The sequence below is a fragment of the Cricetulus griseus genome, chromosome 6, assembly GCF_003668045.3.
Source record: "Cricetulus griseus strain 17A/GY chromosome 6, alternate assembly CriGri-PICRH-1.0, whole genome shotgun sequence".
Lineage (NCBI taxonomy): Eukaryota > Metazoa > Chordata > Mammalia > Rodentia > Cricetidae > Cricetulus > Cricetulus griseus.
This window is the reverse complement of record NC_048599.1, coordinates 14,863,917-14,880,583: the sequence shown is the minus strand read 5'-3', so window position 1 is coordinate 14,880,583 and position 16,667 is coordinate 14,863,917. Positions and strand designations below refer to the sequence as shown.

Here is a 16,667-nt window from a genome sequence, read left to right as displayed (position 1 = left end):
GAGCAAGAATGGCAGGGCAGCTGGTAGGTATGTAAGCAGACACACAGGTGGGTGGTGTCTAGTAAAATGACAGCTGGGAGGACGGTGGATGAGTAGAAAGAGGAGAGGAATGGGGGTTATCTGGATGATGAGGATGGATGATGAGGATCTGGATGATGGATTATGGATGGTTGGATGGAAGAAAAACTAGATGAAGTAGACTGAACAGAATATAAGGTTGGTCAGCTTTTTGTTGTTGTGATAAAATATTTAACATATTCAACTTAAGAGAAGGGAAATTTGGGTTTGTGAGATGGCTCAGTTTATAAAAGTCCCTGCTGCTAGGCCTGATGACCTCAAATTGGTCCTCAGGACCCACATGGTAGAAGGAACTGATGCCTGAATGTTGTGCTCTGTACTCCACATGTATCTATGGTGTGTGTGTGTGTGTGTGTGTGTGTGTGTGTGTGTGTGTGTGTGTGTGCGCGCGCGCACTTGCATACACATTCTAAATAAAATATTTGTAAATTTTAAAAAGGAAACTTTATTTTCACTGTTTCAGTTGGACTCATTGATTTGAGCCTGTCTGGAGGCAGATGATCATGGGGGAAATGTGTGGTGGAGCAAAGAAAGCTGCCCACTTCCTTCTTCTCATGGCAGCTGCAAAGCAGGAAGAAGGGGACAGTAGTATCAGTACATCCCTGAAGGGAATGCTTTCGATAGCCTTATTCTTCCAAGTAGATTCTCACCTCCTAAGGCTTCCCAACAGCGTCAAGTGACCAGGGCTTCATTTGACATGCTAGCTTTTGGGGAACATTAAAGATTCCACACATAATAGCAGTGGGGGGGGGTAGGATTATTGATGGAGGTTGTGTTTTTGCAAGGTTGGCTTGCGGATTGGTAAGAGGATTGATTGAGTTTGGGTAGATGCAGAAATGATGAATAACTAAGAAGGTTATGAAAGAGTAGAGAGAGAGAGAGAGAGGAGGCAAATACTCAGTAGATGGATTAAAGGCTGAGATTGGGGACCTGGTAGATGGTGAGAGATTGGCCACGTGAGTAAGAGGATTGAGTATTTAGTGGGCAGATGAGTGGTTGGGATGGCGGCATGAGTCAAAACATTAACCAAAGTTAAAGATATGAAATTACATATAGTAATTTATATTATACATCCTATTATTATATATTATAATATATAATCATATATTATATATTATGTTATATTTGGAATGTAGAGCAAAATGGATAAATTTTAGGAAAACATAGAAGACTTAAATTCACAGGGGAAGGAACGGGCAGAGACAATGGGCAGACTGTAGGGTGAAGAATTCAGCGGCTAGAAGCCAGGCCCAGTGGCAAGGGTGTGAGGATGATTGTCAGAAGTGTACACCATGCGTCTGGCAATGGCGTGGGGCAGAGTGAACAAGGAAGCTGAGGGGTTCTGGGTACAGGCCGGGACGGGCTCCTCGGGGAACTGCAAGAAGAGTTAGAGCATAAGACGACTCAGGGCCTCGTGTCCCTGCACTCTGCCGCAGAACCTGCAGCTGTGAAGGCACTCAGGGCCTCGTGTCCCTGCACTCTGCCGCAGAACCTGCAGCTGTGAAGGCAGCCTGGTGTCTGGGCAAGACGGCAACTGTGGAGCAGGCACTACCATGTACTTCTGGCTCAAGCCCAGACCGTGGTGACCAGTGAGTTGGAAAAGTCCCAGGACCACTTGGACAGGCACACCATGCATGGCAGCGGCACAGTCAAATTCCACGGGTGCAGTCAAAGGAGTCAAGCAAAGCGCCAGCTAGACGGTTGTGTCACCAAGTGTGAGGAAGGTCATTGGGGCCTCGTCCCAAGGGGATTCAAAAGATGAAAGGGTCTCTTGTCCATTAGGGAAATAATTCTTCTTGGTTGTTGTCCAGGCTGAGAGCAGAAATCTGAAGGAAAAAAAAGTGGGACGGGAATTCAGTCTTCTAAGTAAATTTTCTCTCTCCCCCATCTCTTTCACTCTCTATATTCCCCCCTCTCTCTGGCTCCCTCCTTCCTGCTTTTGCTTGTTTTGTGTTTTGAGACAAGACCTCATTATATGTCTTCAGCTGGCCTAGATCTTGCTATGTAGACCAGGCTGTCGTGGAACTCATAGAGATCCTCCTGCCTCTGCCTCTGCCTCTGCCTCTGCCTCTGCCTCTGCCTCTGCCTCTGCCTCTGCCTCTGCCTCTGCCTCTTGAGTGCTTGGATTAAAGGTATCGCCACCACACTACATTTAATTGCAGTTTCTTACATTAGTTACATTAGCGTTGTGACAAAGTGCCCAGAGTGCAGAGGTTTGCTCTGGCTAGCTGCTTAGAGGCTTTCATCCCATCAGAGCATGGGAGAGTGGGTCAGTCTGTGGCAGCTAGCAGGGGTTCCAGAGACTGTTCACTGGGCAGGTCAGGAAGCAGAGATCAAGGCTAGAATGAGAAGCTGGGCTATTCTCCTCCCCCCAGAGACCTACTTCTACAGTCTCCCAAATCAGCACCACCAAGTGAGGAGCAAGTATTCAAAGCCCAAGCCTTCACTGGCTAGTTTTATGTCAGCTTGTCTACAAGATGGCCTGTAGACAGGCCTGTAGTGCATTTTTTAAATTAGTGCTTGATGGAGAGGGTCCAGCCCACTGCAGGTGATGCCACCCTGGGCAGGTTTTCCTAGAGTATATAAGAAAGCAGGCTGAGCAAGCTGTGGAAAGCAAGCCAGTAAGCAGCACCCTCCATGGCCACCGCTTCAGCTGCCGCTCCAGGTTCCTTCACTGAGTTCCTGCCCTGGCTTCTCTTTGATGATGGAGTGTGTGTGAAGGTCAAAGAACAACTGTCAGGAGTTGGTTCTCTCCTTCCATCACGTGGATCCCAGGCATCAACCTCAGGTCATCCTGGCAGCAGGCACCTTTGCCCACTGAGCTGTCTTTCTCCAGCCTGTTTTCTGTTTTGTTTTGTTTTGTTTTTGTTTTTGTTTTTGTTTTTGTTTTGTTTTGTTTGAAACAAGGTCTCCCTGGATTCTCAGTCTTCTTAGATGGCCTGGGACTTGCAATGCAGACCAGGCTGACTTAGCCTTGTATCTCAATCCTCCTGCCTCAACCTTCTGAGTGTCAGGCTGGGTGTGCCATCAAGCCCAGCTGGAAGGTTCCTGCATCCTTTCCTGGTCATGAGGATGTGGTTGTGTATTTCATGTGCACATGCTTGTGTGTATATATGTGCAGGTACGTGTGTCTGCAGGTAAATCTATGTGTGCTGGTGTTTGTGTACACATGTGCACACATGTATAGAGGTCAGATGCAAAGTTTGGGTGTTGTTCCTTGGGTTCCTCTGCCTTGTTTTTTAGACAAGGTCTCTCATGGAACTGGAGCTCAATGATTAAGCCAGCTGGTGATCCCCGTAGATCCCTCTCTCTGTCTCCCCAGCTCTGGGATTATAAGCACATTCTTCTACACCCCCCCCAAATTTACCTAGGTTCTGGGAATCTATCTTAGATTCTGCTGCTTGCAGGGCAAGTTTGGTTCCCGCTGCTCATAAGCATCTGTAGCTCCCTCCCAGGGAATCTGACACTTTTGTTGCATTCTCACACAAATCTCTGTATACTCACATATGCTCACACATAAATAAAAGTAAAACTTAAACATAGATGTCTTTAAACAAATCTCTGTATACTCACATATGCTCACACATAAATAAAAGTAAAACTTAAACATAGATGTCTTTAAACAAATCTCTGTATACTCACATATGCTCACACATAAATAAAAGTAAAACTTAAACATAGATGTCTTTAAACAAATCTCTGTATACTCACATGTGGTCACACATAAATAAAAGTAAAACTTAAACACAGATGTCTTTAAACCACAGCAAGCCTATGGGGCGCCATCATCTGTCAAGGTAGTTGGACTAGAAGAAGTGATAGCTTTATATTATGCTACTCGTAATTCATTATTCTGACAATGGTACTTTTTTCCACTTACGGTTCAGTGTCTGGGATCCAAGCACTTCAGTCCACAGCGTGAGCAGCACTTCTCATCCAGGGGACAGTCATTGTCCTGCAAGCACTTGGGCTTGTCGATTTTCATACACATCATGGGCTTTCTTGGGCAAAAACCTGTTTTAACTGTGTGAAGCAAAAATGCACACTTGACTTTGAAATAATATGACATAAGTTTGGAAACCCAGATAATGTTTTTAATTCTGTGTGTGTGTGTGTGTGTGTGTGTGTGTGTGTGTGTGTGTGTGTGCATGTGTGTACACAGGTGTGCTTGCTTGTACAGGTGTGTGGAGACTAGAGATTGGCATTAAAATGTCTTTCCCCAATCAACCAATTCTCTATTTTTTTAAGACAAAATCTCTCACTGAACCCAAAACTCCCCACTTCAGTTCTACTGGCTGGTCACTGAGCCCCTGGGATCCCCTTGTCTCCACCGGGCAGCACTGGGGTCATGGCTTTTCCACATTCAGGTTCTCATGCTTGCATAGGTTCCCCCCAACCCAGGGTTTATTGTAACTAAATCTCTTCCCTTTCTTCTACAGTTAACAAGAGAGTGGAGGAGGCAGTGCCAACTCTCTGTGAATAACTTGAAGATCATCAAGAAAGGTCATATGCAATTATGTAAATGATAGGATTCCCCCTCCCCTGCATAATTAGTGGACTTGAGTTATACAGTCCCAGAGCAGTAGAGGTGGGAGAAGTTTCAGAAGGCCCTCAGAACTCCCGTCTTATAAACAATGGGGATTGAAGACTATCCGGTGCTCAAAGCCTTGAAGAAAGGCAGAAGGACTCTTGTCATTCTGCTGTGACTTAAATGTATTTCCAGGCTTAGAAACCAGGGGCAGACATTTGCTTCAGAAGCATTAACAATCTTTCCCTGCTGAGAGTGTTTATCATTTATTACAGGACATAACCATTGATATTCAACGTGTCAGCCCACCAGAATTAACTTCTGATGGAGAGAAACTCATGTGCAAAGTCTATGAGATACACAGATTCCAGAATATTTGTTGCTTCTGACTGTAATTTTACACATGGGCTAATTTGCATACCTTTCCACAACCTGTATATATTTTGTGTGTATTGTATGAGTACATTCTCCATCTACTGGACATTCCATCTGTGGATTGTCAAGAAGATTATTCTTCCTTAGTTGTTTTGTCCAATTGATGTTAATATTATTAGCCTATGCAGTTTTAATGAGTAAAATAAATACAAAGAGATGCTGTCCAAGTTAGGAGTTATCAGTTTCCATTAAGAGTTGTCCTAGAGCACAGCTTATGAAAACAGCTGTGATTTCCCCAGCTGCCAAGAGAGCTGCACACTATCAACTGATAGAAAACTTTAACTTTAGATCTGACAAGGTGCTTTGCTAATTGGATTTTAAGATAAAATATTCACAGAAAAATACAATCTTATTTACAAGGACATGTAGCCACCAGCTGTGTGGTTTGTTGAGCCAAAGTAAATAGCGGGAAGTAACCAAGTTGAGGTGCAAGGGACAGTAATTAACTCTTTGCACAGATTCCTAACCTCAGTTTTATGGCCTTTGTTCAGACACCATGGGATAAGATTCCATGGCTGGCCAGGGCCAGCTACAAAATATAAACTAACTTCATAGCCTCAAGAAAGAGTTACAAGCTTCTCTTTCTGTGGTCAAGGTTTACACATAGGACAGAAAAATATATCTTAAGATTTAAAATGCTTTTTAATGTCACTGTGCTTTGGAGAGTACTCGTGAACTCGCCTCCACCCCGTTTTGCATCTTGGTGCTGCTAGGGGTTTCTCAGCCACAGCCTGGCTCAGCTGGGCTCAGAGCTGCGCTCCCCCCCCCTTCATAAATAGTCTCCAGTACAAGAAATTCCAGCCTTTGCAACCACTAACCACAAAATGTTTAAGATGTTTTATACATTCAGAAGTATAGGGTGCAACACACAATTCCTTATTCCCCTTAGTATTTGAGTTTTATAAGACTATAGCTGGGCAGTGGTGTCACACACCTTTAATCCCAGCACTTGGGAGGCAGAGGCAGGAGGATCTCAGTGAGTTGGAGGTCAGCCTGGTCTACAGAGTGAGTTCTAGGACAGCCAGGACTGTCCCACAGGGAAACCCTGTCTCGAAAAACAAACAGAGAATACCTCTATAGATTAGACAGCAGACAGACTCCTGTTTTTGCAGCTTCAGGTTGCAGCCCACTAATTAGTGAGTTTAACTGAAAGAAAAGATCCTTTTTGCTATGTGACAATTAATCTGGATTTATTGCTTAAAACTGTGGAGAGGACTCTGTTTATTATCATTTACTTAAGAAATCATATGTGACTTTCAGATGATTGAATGATTTTGTGGGTCTTTATAAGCTGTGGAGAAAGGAGAAACTGGAAGAAGAAATTAGTAGAACAGCAGAAGTTAGAAGAAACTAGCAGAATGGCTTCATGGCTGAAATTACTGTGAGCAGTAATGAGCAGAATGGCAAAATGAGAAAAACTGACAGAATTCAATACGGCAGAAATTGGGAGATTTTATCATGAGAGAGTAAAGAGAGCTATCATCAAGCAAATCATAGGCTTGGTCCATTCTTCCCCTGAAATCCCTCAGATAAAAACGTCTTAAATTTGCTACTCTGTGGAGATTTTTCTCCCAGTCCCAGCAGCAGGTTCTTTTTGGGTTGCTGTATTTCTCCTCCTTCAGGATGCAGGTTATACCTAATGGGTGTGTGTGTGTGTGTGTGTGTGTGTGTGTGTGTGTGTGTGTGTGTGTACATGTGTGTGTACATGCTCACACTTACCACTGGACCATCTATTTTCAGTCACAGAAGGATGAAGACTCAGACTAAGTAAGCCAAGAGAGGTTTTGAAGAACAGTACAAGGGTCCAGAGGCCAGGAGGTCAACATGGGAGCACAGCTGGCCTTTTTCAAAAAAGTGTCCCGAGACCCCTCAAAGAGTAGGGCAAGAGTCATCTGAGGTTCAAGAGATTTCTCCACCTCCCAGCCAGGTGCTGGTGTAGTACTCAGGAGGCTGAGGCAGGGGGTTGGTTAAGTTTGAGTCTGGCTTGATTCTATAATGAGATCCAGGCCACCCTAGACCAACTAGAGAGTTCACTCTCTGAGGAACCATTTACCCATTCATGGGGTATCATGACATCCACGCCATATGCCCAGTAGACTCTAGGAGGTTTGTTACTGGTCCTTACCTAGCCAGGCCTTGGAGCAAACAAAGCCACACCTGGACTCACAGCACTTTTCCTTCTCCAGGCAATCCATGTCATTCTTGCAGGAGGGTGGGCAATCCATTCGTACTTGGAAAGGGAAGAATGGGCATTGTCCCTTCTTCACTGAAACAAGACGCAAGGTGAGTTCTACAGCAACCCCCAACTGACCCTCAGCAAGCTCCTTCTCCTCCTTAGGGTGATACTTTCTATACCTTGGTTATGCTTGCCCTGACCATCTCCAGTAGGCTGAGGAGGAGCAAAACCATAGGGTTCACCGCACCATAGAGTGGGCTTGGCATCTGAAGCCCCTGCATTGAAGCCCTAGCCCTGTCACTCAATAAACTCAATCTCTGTAGAATAGAGGAAATTATGGGAAATCAACACAAAGCCGTCATCTTCAGGTTTGTAATGTTCACACTGTCAGTTTGTCTTTGGTAGACGTGTGAATTCCTGTTGCAATGAATGTAAAGACATCCATCCTCTGTCCTCATTGTCAGGCTGTCAAGGGCTCCAGAGATTTGTGCAAGCTTCCCTTTGAGTTATAATGGAGAGAAAAAAAACCCATGCATACCTCCCCAGGTAACACGGAAGGACCCCTTCCCTCCCTTCCCTCCCTTCCCTCCCTTCTCTCCCTCCTTCCCTTCCCCTCTCTCTACCTTCTTCCTTCCTTCTTTTCCCTTCCTCCCTCCCTCTCTTCCTCCTTCCTTCCTTCTTTCCTTCTTTCCTTTTCTCAGGTCAGATTCAGACTTGAAATTAAAAACTTTTTTTTCTTGCTTTTGTTTCAGTTTCTGTGTTTTGAGACAAGGTCACACGTATCCCAGGCTGGTCTTGAACTCACTGTGTAGCCAAGACCAGCCTTGAACTCTTAATCCTTCTGCCTCTACATCATAAGCGCTGGGATTACAGGACACCTCATGTGTTTGACTCTCAAAGGTATTGTCCAATTATCTTAGAGTCCATGACTCCATGAATCTCTAGAGCAGTGGCCGTCAACCTTCCCAATGCTTCGACCCTTTTATACAGTTCTTTTGTGATGACCCCAACCATTAACTTATTTCATTGCCACTGCTATGGATCATAATTTAAATATCTGCTATGCAACCCCAAAGGGGTCTCATCTATGGGTTGAGAACCACGGATGCTTTAGAGCCTTCCAGAAAGGGAAGCATGTGGTCCTAGATTTTTCAAGTCAGGTCATAAATTTGGCTTTGCTGTTCAGATTCATCAAGGCTGAGAAATTAAGTTAAAACTTCAGCTCCACCCCGACCAACTGTCCATCGCAAGGCAGCTAAATGGATTGTTCTAACTCTGCTCTCTCATCTGCTGTGTTGGCAATGGAGCCAAATATGGTGGCTCACATCTATAACCCCAGTGCTTGCATGACTGAGGCAGAAGAATGGCTGCAAGTTCCCAGCTAGCCTGGGCTACACAGTGAGAACAAACAAACAAAACATAAAGTGTTGATGATAGAGTATTTGTCAACCTGCCTCATAAAACTGAAGACAGAAATACAGTGTCAATAAGTCGGTCACATCTCTTCCACGGCTGACACATACATGCATTTTGAAGATTCAAAGTTGCCACACCATGAAGAACCAGTATGTCGTGCCTTTTATATCTTTGACAGCACAGATCCTGCTGAGGTGATATTTTGTGTATGATCTACCAAATAAAGCTTGCCTGAAGATCAGAGTGCAAAACTTAGTCAGCCACACTAGTTAGCAATAGAAGCTGGCCAGTGGTGGTGCATGCCTTTAATCCCAGCACTAGAGAGGAGTGTAAGGCAGGTGGAGATAAGACTACAGGGTATTCAGTTTGTAGTCGTGGTGAGGACAGGATTGCCCCAGCTCGGTAGAGGGTAAGAACTCAATTGGTTGGTTGCTTTGCTTTTCTGATTTTCAGGCAAGCTTTATTTGGTAGATCATAAACAAAACATCACTACATCCTGCCAACAATTCAGGGACCTGATAGCTCTTCCAGAATCGAGAAGGCAAAGAAACTTGGAGTAGACCAAGGAGAGTATGCTTTTAATCCACATTATATGTTGCATAAACCCTAGAGCACACATTGTCAGTACTGACCATTGCACTGACATAGCACACTGGATCCCAACATTATTGGTACTGACCATTGCACTGAAGAATGAATCTGGAGGCTTCAACTTCACCACATTCTCCCAGGTCTACACTTACTCCCTGGGGTTTTGGGATGGACCTATCTATGCTTCCTCCGATGGTGGTTCCTCAGGATGACGCTCAACAGGTTGATGTGATGAGGAACATCTTTCTCCAAAGAATTAAAGCTGGGCTTCAAGTTCCACAGGCCAATGTTTATGGGCATATTTTCATATTGTCTCATTTGGAGGGGTTGGGGGAGACTTCAAGAATAGAGAAGTCATGGGTAGCCGGAGTATAACATTGAGAGCTGGTAGAGGAGGGTTCAGCCCTGGAGTAAGGGCCAAGGAAAATCAGAGTGTTCAGGATAGTGGTATTAAAAACCCGCCTTTGGGAAGAGAAAGTCCGAGGCAGGTGCCTGATTGCCCAAAAGAGGGGGAGGGGCTGGACTCCTGAGATTACTCAATGCTACTTGGAAGCTAAAGAGCTTTGAAGTAAGTTTCAAGGAGTCTAGGTGTTTACCTGTAGACAACACAAGACCAGGCGGGAGGGAGGCATTAACATGGAGACTAGAAAGCCCCCTTTCTGAATGGGAGGTGGCTTGGAGCAGGAAGGACCATGTCTCCCCTTGCCAATCTGACCCCAAGACTTCCTTGTGTAGGCATGCCAAAATGAATACGGAGAGGGGGCAGCCCACAGGAACACTTCAGGACACGGCCTGGCTTCCAGAGGCCTCCTTACTTTCCTTCATTTCCCAGCCTCACAATTTTTAACAATATATTGATTTCTGGTCACAACAGCTCCACTAGGTAAATACTGTTAACATCCCCATTTTATTTCCCAGCCAAAAATCAAGAAGATAAGCAGCTGGCTGAAGGCCTCTCAAGCAGCAAGTGATAGAGCTGGGGTTTGGATCTAAGGCAGCTTAGCCTCAAAGTCTGAGGGTATAGCTATGCTGTATGAAGTTAGTAGTTAAGCAAGGACCGCAGGCTACTACGGGCACGCGTCTTACCAATCTGTGTGCAGGAGTTCTTGCAGTCATTCTTGCTGAGGAAATTGTTGGCATTCCCATGACAGCCGCTGTACACAAAGGGCCTGCAGTATTGCTTCTCAAAGTCAAAATACCAGCGGCTCAGATTGTCACGGCAGTCTCCTGTGACTGGGGGCAACATGCAGGGTTCTGAGGTGCAGAAACAAAGCACGAGTGTAAAGCATGAGCATGAAAAGAGGAGGTCAGGCTCCAGTCACAAGCCTCCATCACAGTCTGCACCGTTACTGTTCTACTCACAGAAAAAGCCAGTGAAAAAAGACAGGCGGGCAAAGGAGATGGCTCAGCGAGTTACGGCATTTGTCACCAACCCTGATGACCTGAATTGGATCTCCAAGAAGGAAGGAACCAACTCCCACAAGTTGTCTGTTGACTTCTACAAATGTGCCACGACACCCTCCCCAACAAAATAAAAATAAACAAATGTAGCTGTTTTTCTTTTAACCCCCTCTTATTTCAGATATGTATTTGCACTGTGTGTGCAGTACCTGCTGAGGCCAGAAGAGGGAGACAGATCTCCTGGAATTGAACACTCGTTCTCTGCAAGAGCAACAAGCGCTTTCAACAGCTGAGCCACCTCTCCAGGGCCCCAAATTTTCTTTTTAAAAGATTCCTAGCATCATCATGGCGTCTCACAACTGTTTATTACTCCAGTTCCAGGGGATCTGACACCCTCTTCTGACCTATACAGGCACCAGCAAACATACATGCAGGCAAGACAGTCACACACATAAAATATCAGCAAATCTTTTAAAAAGATACGGCCAAGTCCTGCTCTACAGCAAACGCTTGCCATAGTGCAGTTCTGCAATCACTGTTGTTTTTTTTTTTAAATTTAAATTAGAAACAAGCCTGCTTCACATGTCAATCCCAGCTTCCTCTCCCTCCCCGCCTCCCCTGCCCCCCACCAGCTCCCTGTCCCACCCCCCTCTACTCCCCAGGGAGGATGAGGCCCTCCATGGGATATCCTCAAAGTCTGTCATATCATCCGGGGCAGGGCCTAGGCCCTCCCCCATGTGTCCAGGCTGAGAGAGCGTCCCTCCACATGGAATGGGCTCCCAAAGTCCATCCGTATGCCAGGGATAAATACTGATCTAATGCCAGAGGCCCCATAGATTGCCGAGTCCTCCTCACTGACCCCCATGTTCAGGGGCTCTGGGTCAGTCCCATGCTGGCCTCCCAGCCATTAGTCTGGGGTCCACGAGCACCCCTTGTTCAGGTCAGCTGTTTCTATGGGTTTCAGCAGTTCTGTCTTGACCCCTTTGCGCTCCACTCCTCCCTCTTTGCAACTGGGTTCCAGGAGTTCAGTTCAGTGTTTAGCTGTGGGTGTCTGCTTCTGCTTATATCAGTCTCTGGATGAAGGCTCTAGGATGGCATATAAGGTAGTCATACATCTTATTATCGGGGAAGGGCATTTAAGGCAGCCTCTCCACTATTGCTTAGATTGCCAGTTGGTGTCATCCTTGTAGATCTCTGGACATTTCCCTAGTGCCTGATTTCTCTTTAAACATATAATGGCTCCCTCTAATGACTCAACCTTCCTGCTCCCCCATGTCTTCCTCTCCCCTTCTCTTCTCCCCCTCTCTTTCTCTCAGTCCGCTCAGGAGATTGTGTCCCCTTCCCATTCTCCAGGGTACCATGCATGTCTTTCTTAGGGTCCCCCCTGTTTCTCAGCCTCTCTGGAGCATGACCAGTTTCTTATATAGTACATTACAAACAGCATACAGAAGCACTCTGGAGCAGATACCTCTTCCTGAGTGTCTAGAGCTCTGAGAGGGCATTATCCTCACCCTAAGTATCCTCTTTGGAGATAAGGACCATAGATGGAGATAAGAGCCACAGATGCTCAGCTATAGAGTTAACTCATTTTGGGATAATATCCAATTTAGGGCTAACCCTCGCTTCTCTAACCCTCTCTGGATTACCCAAATCCCCTGGTGGGCTCAAACAGATCATTACTCATGGCGGTCTGTGACGAACATTCTCCGTGATGCCATGAACAATAAACCCAACTTGTTCAGCAAGTGGATTCATGGTAGTCTTAGGCTGAAAGAATCAAAAGTTGGTCTCAGATGGCTTTGAGTTAACAGAGAGCTTGGGTTCTTACACACTTTCATATAGCAGTACACAGGTCTCTTCACCTACCCAAGCCCTGTTTCCATATCCTTCTTCATGTCTTCTGTGTAATTTCAATTTTGAGATATGAAAAGCCAATACTATCTTTATAGTATTGGGAGGTCCTTCTGTGTGTATGTCTGTCTTATTGCTTGATAAATAGAGCACTGTTGGCCAATAGGGAAGCAAGTTAGGCGGGACTAGGAGAGGAGGATTCTGGGAAATGTAGGAAAGGGAGAGGGTCGCCATGTGATGCCAGGAAGAGAGCACACATAAGGCCAGTGTCCTCAATAAGTCCATATAAAAATATATAGATTAGTAGTTGTGGATGATAATTAAGACTGAGCTAGCAAATAAGAAATCCTAGTCATTGGCTAGCAGCATTGAAACTAATATAAGACTCTATGTGTTATTTGGGGGCCCCAAAGCGGCAACAGAACGCAGTTATCATTACAGTATATATATTCATTTATTTTGTCTTTTTGAGACAGAGTCTCTATATAGACCAGGCTGTGTGGAATTCAAAGGTATCTACCTGCCTTTGCCTCCCAAGTGCTAGTATTACTGGTGTGCACCACTATGCCTGGCCCCTATCTTAATATATTAATTAGATATTTGTAAAATTAAGGAAGGAAGGAAGGAAGGAAGGAAGGAAGGAAGGAAGGAAGGAAGCAATCTCTATTAAATGTTTGGTCCCTGTATGTTGGGGTTTCTAGGAAGCCCCTTTAAAGACCAAAGGGTCCAAAACGATTCAAGAATCTGGGTTGATGGATGCTTCATTTCTCAAACAATAGTGGACACAGAAAAGGCACTAGTTACTGGTAAATGATTGAATGTCATACAAGAGAAGTCTAGCATCGATATTAACTACTTGGACCCATGACTTGAACTTAACCACAGAGGGTTAAATTACAGAATGAGAAAGGCATACACATTGGCGTGTGGTCCTACCATCTATGAGGATTGTTTTGCCAGTTCTGGACACAGCAAGAAGCAGGAAACCTCTAGAGCACTCTGCCTCCCACCTGGATGCCAGTACCTTCATAAGGATCCATGCACAGTTTCCCACAGGCAAAAGAACAACACTTGAGATACGCCTCACAGTTGAAGTCTGTTATGCATGAGCTTGGAACCGTATCTTTGCATTCCAACCGCTTCCCGGGGCACTCGCCCACTTTTTCTGCAAGAAAGAGATGCCCGAGCTCACGTCCTTGAGTGTCTCAGCTCCTTTCCCCACGGCAAAGGTGAGCTGTGAAGACCGCAGCCCCTTCCATCTACCCAGCAATCAGTTCCTCCACATGTGTCTCTCTCCATGCTTGGTTCCTTACGACAGAGCTGAATCAGGAGTTTGTGCTCAGGTAACTAAAGGAAAGCCATCTTGGATTCCAATGCATGTAACTAGGTGGAGACAAAGCCGCCTGTGACCTGATGACTTTAATGCTTAAGTCTCCTCCCTCCAGCTCCAAGCCAGCAGGGAGGCTAATAAGGAGTATAGGAGCCAGGAGTCATGACTTTGGTCTCTGGCATCTTGTGCATACTCAGGACCAGTCTGAGTTCAGTTACAGGGCTTTCTGAGCTAGTTACCTCTAAGAAAGAAAAAAATGGTGTGTGGGGCAGAGGAAGGAAGGACCACCATCAGACAGATCCCACCTTGCTAGCTTGGCTCCACCAGCAACTAGACAAGTAACATTGGAAACTACCTCTCATTGTCTGAGTCATAAGTTTCCAATCTTCAAGATGAGAATGTCGATCCCTACCTTCCGAGTCTGCTCATAGGAACTGAATGGATGATGCTCACCATACACTCACTACAGTGTGGTGCTGGGTGGAATCTGGGCGGTTACGAGCTTGCTTCTTTCCTTTCAAGTCCATGGGGTGACTTCCTGGCTTCATGGTTTGTGGTGGCCAGAATTCTAAAGTTGTTCTTCAATACTGCTGTCCTCTCATTATTGGATTAAGCACTAATCTAGGCATGCTATGAAGGACTTTGTAGGTGCAATTCAAGTCCTAACCCAGTTAGCCTTAGATTGAGGTAATCCAACTGGGCCACACCCAACCAACAGGGTCACTTAAAAGCAGGGTTTTCTGGCTGCCAGAGAGGTTGGGGACATTCAAACTTCGGAAAGGTTCCAGCATGCTAACTCAGCAGCTTTGACCATGGCAGAAGGGCAAGCACCAGAAGTGAGCATCGTCTTTAGAAGCTAGGTGTCACTATAGAAACAAGAGTCCCAGACATAAAATTGTAAGAAAATAATTATGCTACAAGAAGAGGACCCAGAGTCCCAGATGAGAATAGCAGCCCTGACTGGCACAGTGCTCTCAGCCTGGTGAGAATCTGAGAGCCCAGATGCACTGTCAGATTTCCGACCCCAGATAGAGGTTCTATAGCAGCAAGTGACTGACACGGAAGCCCCTTGGCTCTAAACTGAGCACCTACCATCAGGAATTAGTCAAGGAGGCAGGGCCTTGCTAGATTTTTGAACTATGCAACTTTAGAAGAGAAGGCCCACATGTCAGTGTCAGCCTCCTGGTTTCTTCAGATCACAGGATTATGTCAGGTAGGATGCCACAGTGAAAAGGTGGGGTCTGGGATTTACAAGGCTCACTTCAGTAGCCCCTGCCATGCTTCCTGCCCTTCACGCCACTCTTGACATACCCAGCAGGGATGGCCTGGAGGTAAGGCTGCTTCTTCTCATCCTCAGTGTACATTTGTGCATCATTCAGAAAATACGAACTATGAACTAAACCAGAATCTCTAGAAAGTAAGGCCTAGGCAGTTCTGTTTTATAGTGATATCCCATGCAATGCTGAAGCAGGCATCTGGATGCTATGTTTAAATGAAAGAAAAGCTAAACAAATAACGTGGAATCACCTCACTGAGATCAAGAGGCATAGACAGGGAATCTTCGAGATTATAAAGTCCAACCCCACCTTACTAGTGTGGACTTCAGCCTTCCTCTTTCTTCCTGGGGACCCTTAGACCTCTGCATGGGTTTGTTATTGTACATTCTTCCCACTTTTGTCAGCCTGTTAGTTTGAGCGCTCCTTCCTCCCTGGACAGCTCTTCTGAGTCACTTAGCTTGTGTGCACACACCTCAGGACTCTTGTACATTTCCTGGTCTCAGCTGTCTCTTGAACTTCCTGGCTTAGTTCGTCCATTACCCTGGTTCTGACTGGTTCTGGTATCTTTCCCCCAGGCCCATCCTCTATCTTGAGCTGAAGACCTTTGTTTCCAGTTATCCAAGGAAAAGCTATTCAAGGGGCTCTCCAAAGCCTTTGTTTCAGCATGTTTACCACAGAACCTGTGTCTTGCAGGCTAAAAGCACTCTGCACTCTGTGTTGCCCTTCAACACATCAACAATTCAGTTATGAAACACCAGTGAAGAAAGGGCTTACCTCTACTCCCCTGACCCCGGATCCGGACCCATTCAGAATTTGGTCAATTCTGCTTCTTAAGTCCCCCCACCACTCTCCTCACTCTGTCTATCTTTACGGGTCTCCCATTATGCTTGCCTCCACTGTTGCAATAGCATCCTCCCTGGTACCCTCTTTTTCCAGATCATGCATAATGAATAATTACATTTTAAAAGTTTGAAGACGAATATTGAGGAAAGCTAGGGAAACGATTTGGGGTAAACAGGTGAAGGAAGCCATAGAGTGGGAAACAGAGGTAGCTGTCTGGTACCCTGAACCCAGCCCTTGGCAACCAACATTAGCCTTTTGCCTCATTCCAGCCCTCAGTCCCCAAGAGCACTTCCCAGGAAGAATGACACACGTTTGATTTTGACGGTGTAGAATGCTGAAGTCTGCTCCAAAGAGAGGAGAAGAAGCAACACGAGAGCTCCACTCCTCCAGGAGCAGGCAGAGCCGTGGAAGGAAAGATGCCTGTGTGAGGGGAGAACAGGGACCTGAGTTAGGCATGTCAGAGGGGAGCACAGTCATGAGGAGAGGGTTCCCAGCCCCACTTACTGCATGGGTGAGAAAACAGACGGAAGCCAGAGGGATCTGTCTGAGGAAGCCAGTGAAGACAGGTCTGGGGTCATCACTTCAGGACTCTCTATGGCACCCCATACTTGGCCACAGTCCTGCACCTGGTCCTTCTTGGTCACTTTCCCACTGCCTCACTCTGGGTAAGAGGTCACACTTGAATCATCACAGGGCTTCCTTTGGAACAATTGCTGGGTGGCTCTCCTATGCTTGCTTTGC

The 16,667-nt window shown here is 45.8% G+C and overlaps 1 protein-coding gene across 1 annotated transcript; it reads right to left on the bottom strand.

The window, feature by feature from the left end:
• Positions 1 to 3,961: 3,961 nt before the first annotated feature.
• Wfdc8 (WAP four-disulfide core domain 8) lies at positions 3,962 to 16,435 on the bottom strand. The gene is made up of 6 exons (XM_035446594.1): positions 16,431 to 16,435; positions 16,237 to 16,346; positions 13,501 to 13,641; positions 10,311 to 10,478; positions 7,167 to 7,307; positions 3,962 to 4,101 (listed from the first exon to the last, which is right to left on the bottom strand). Exons 1-6 carry the CDS (start codon positions 16,433 to 16,435, stop codon positions 3,962 to 3,964), a joined length of 705 nt encoding a protein of 234 aa, XP_035302485.1.
• Between the last annotated feature and the right edge of the window lie 232 nt (positions 16,436 to 16,667).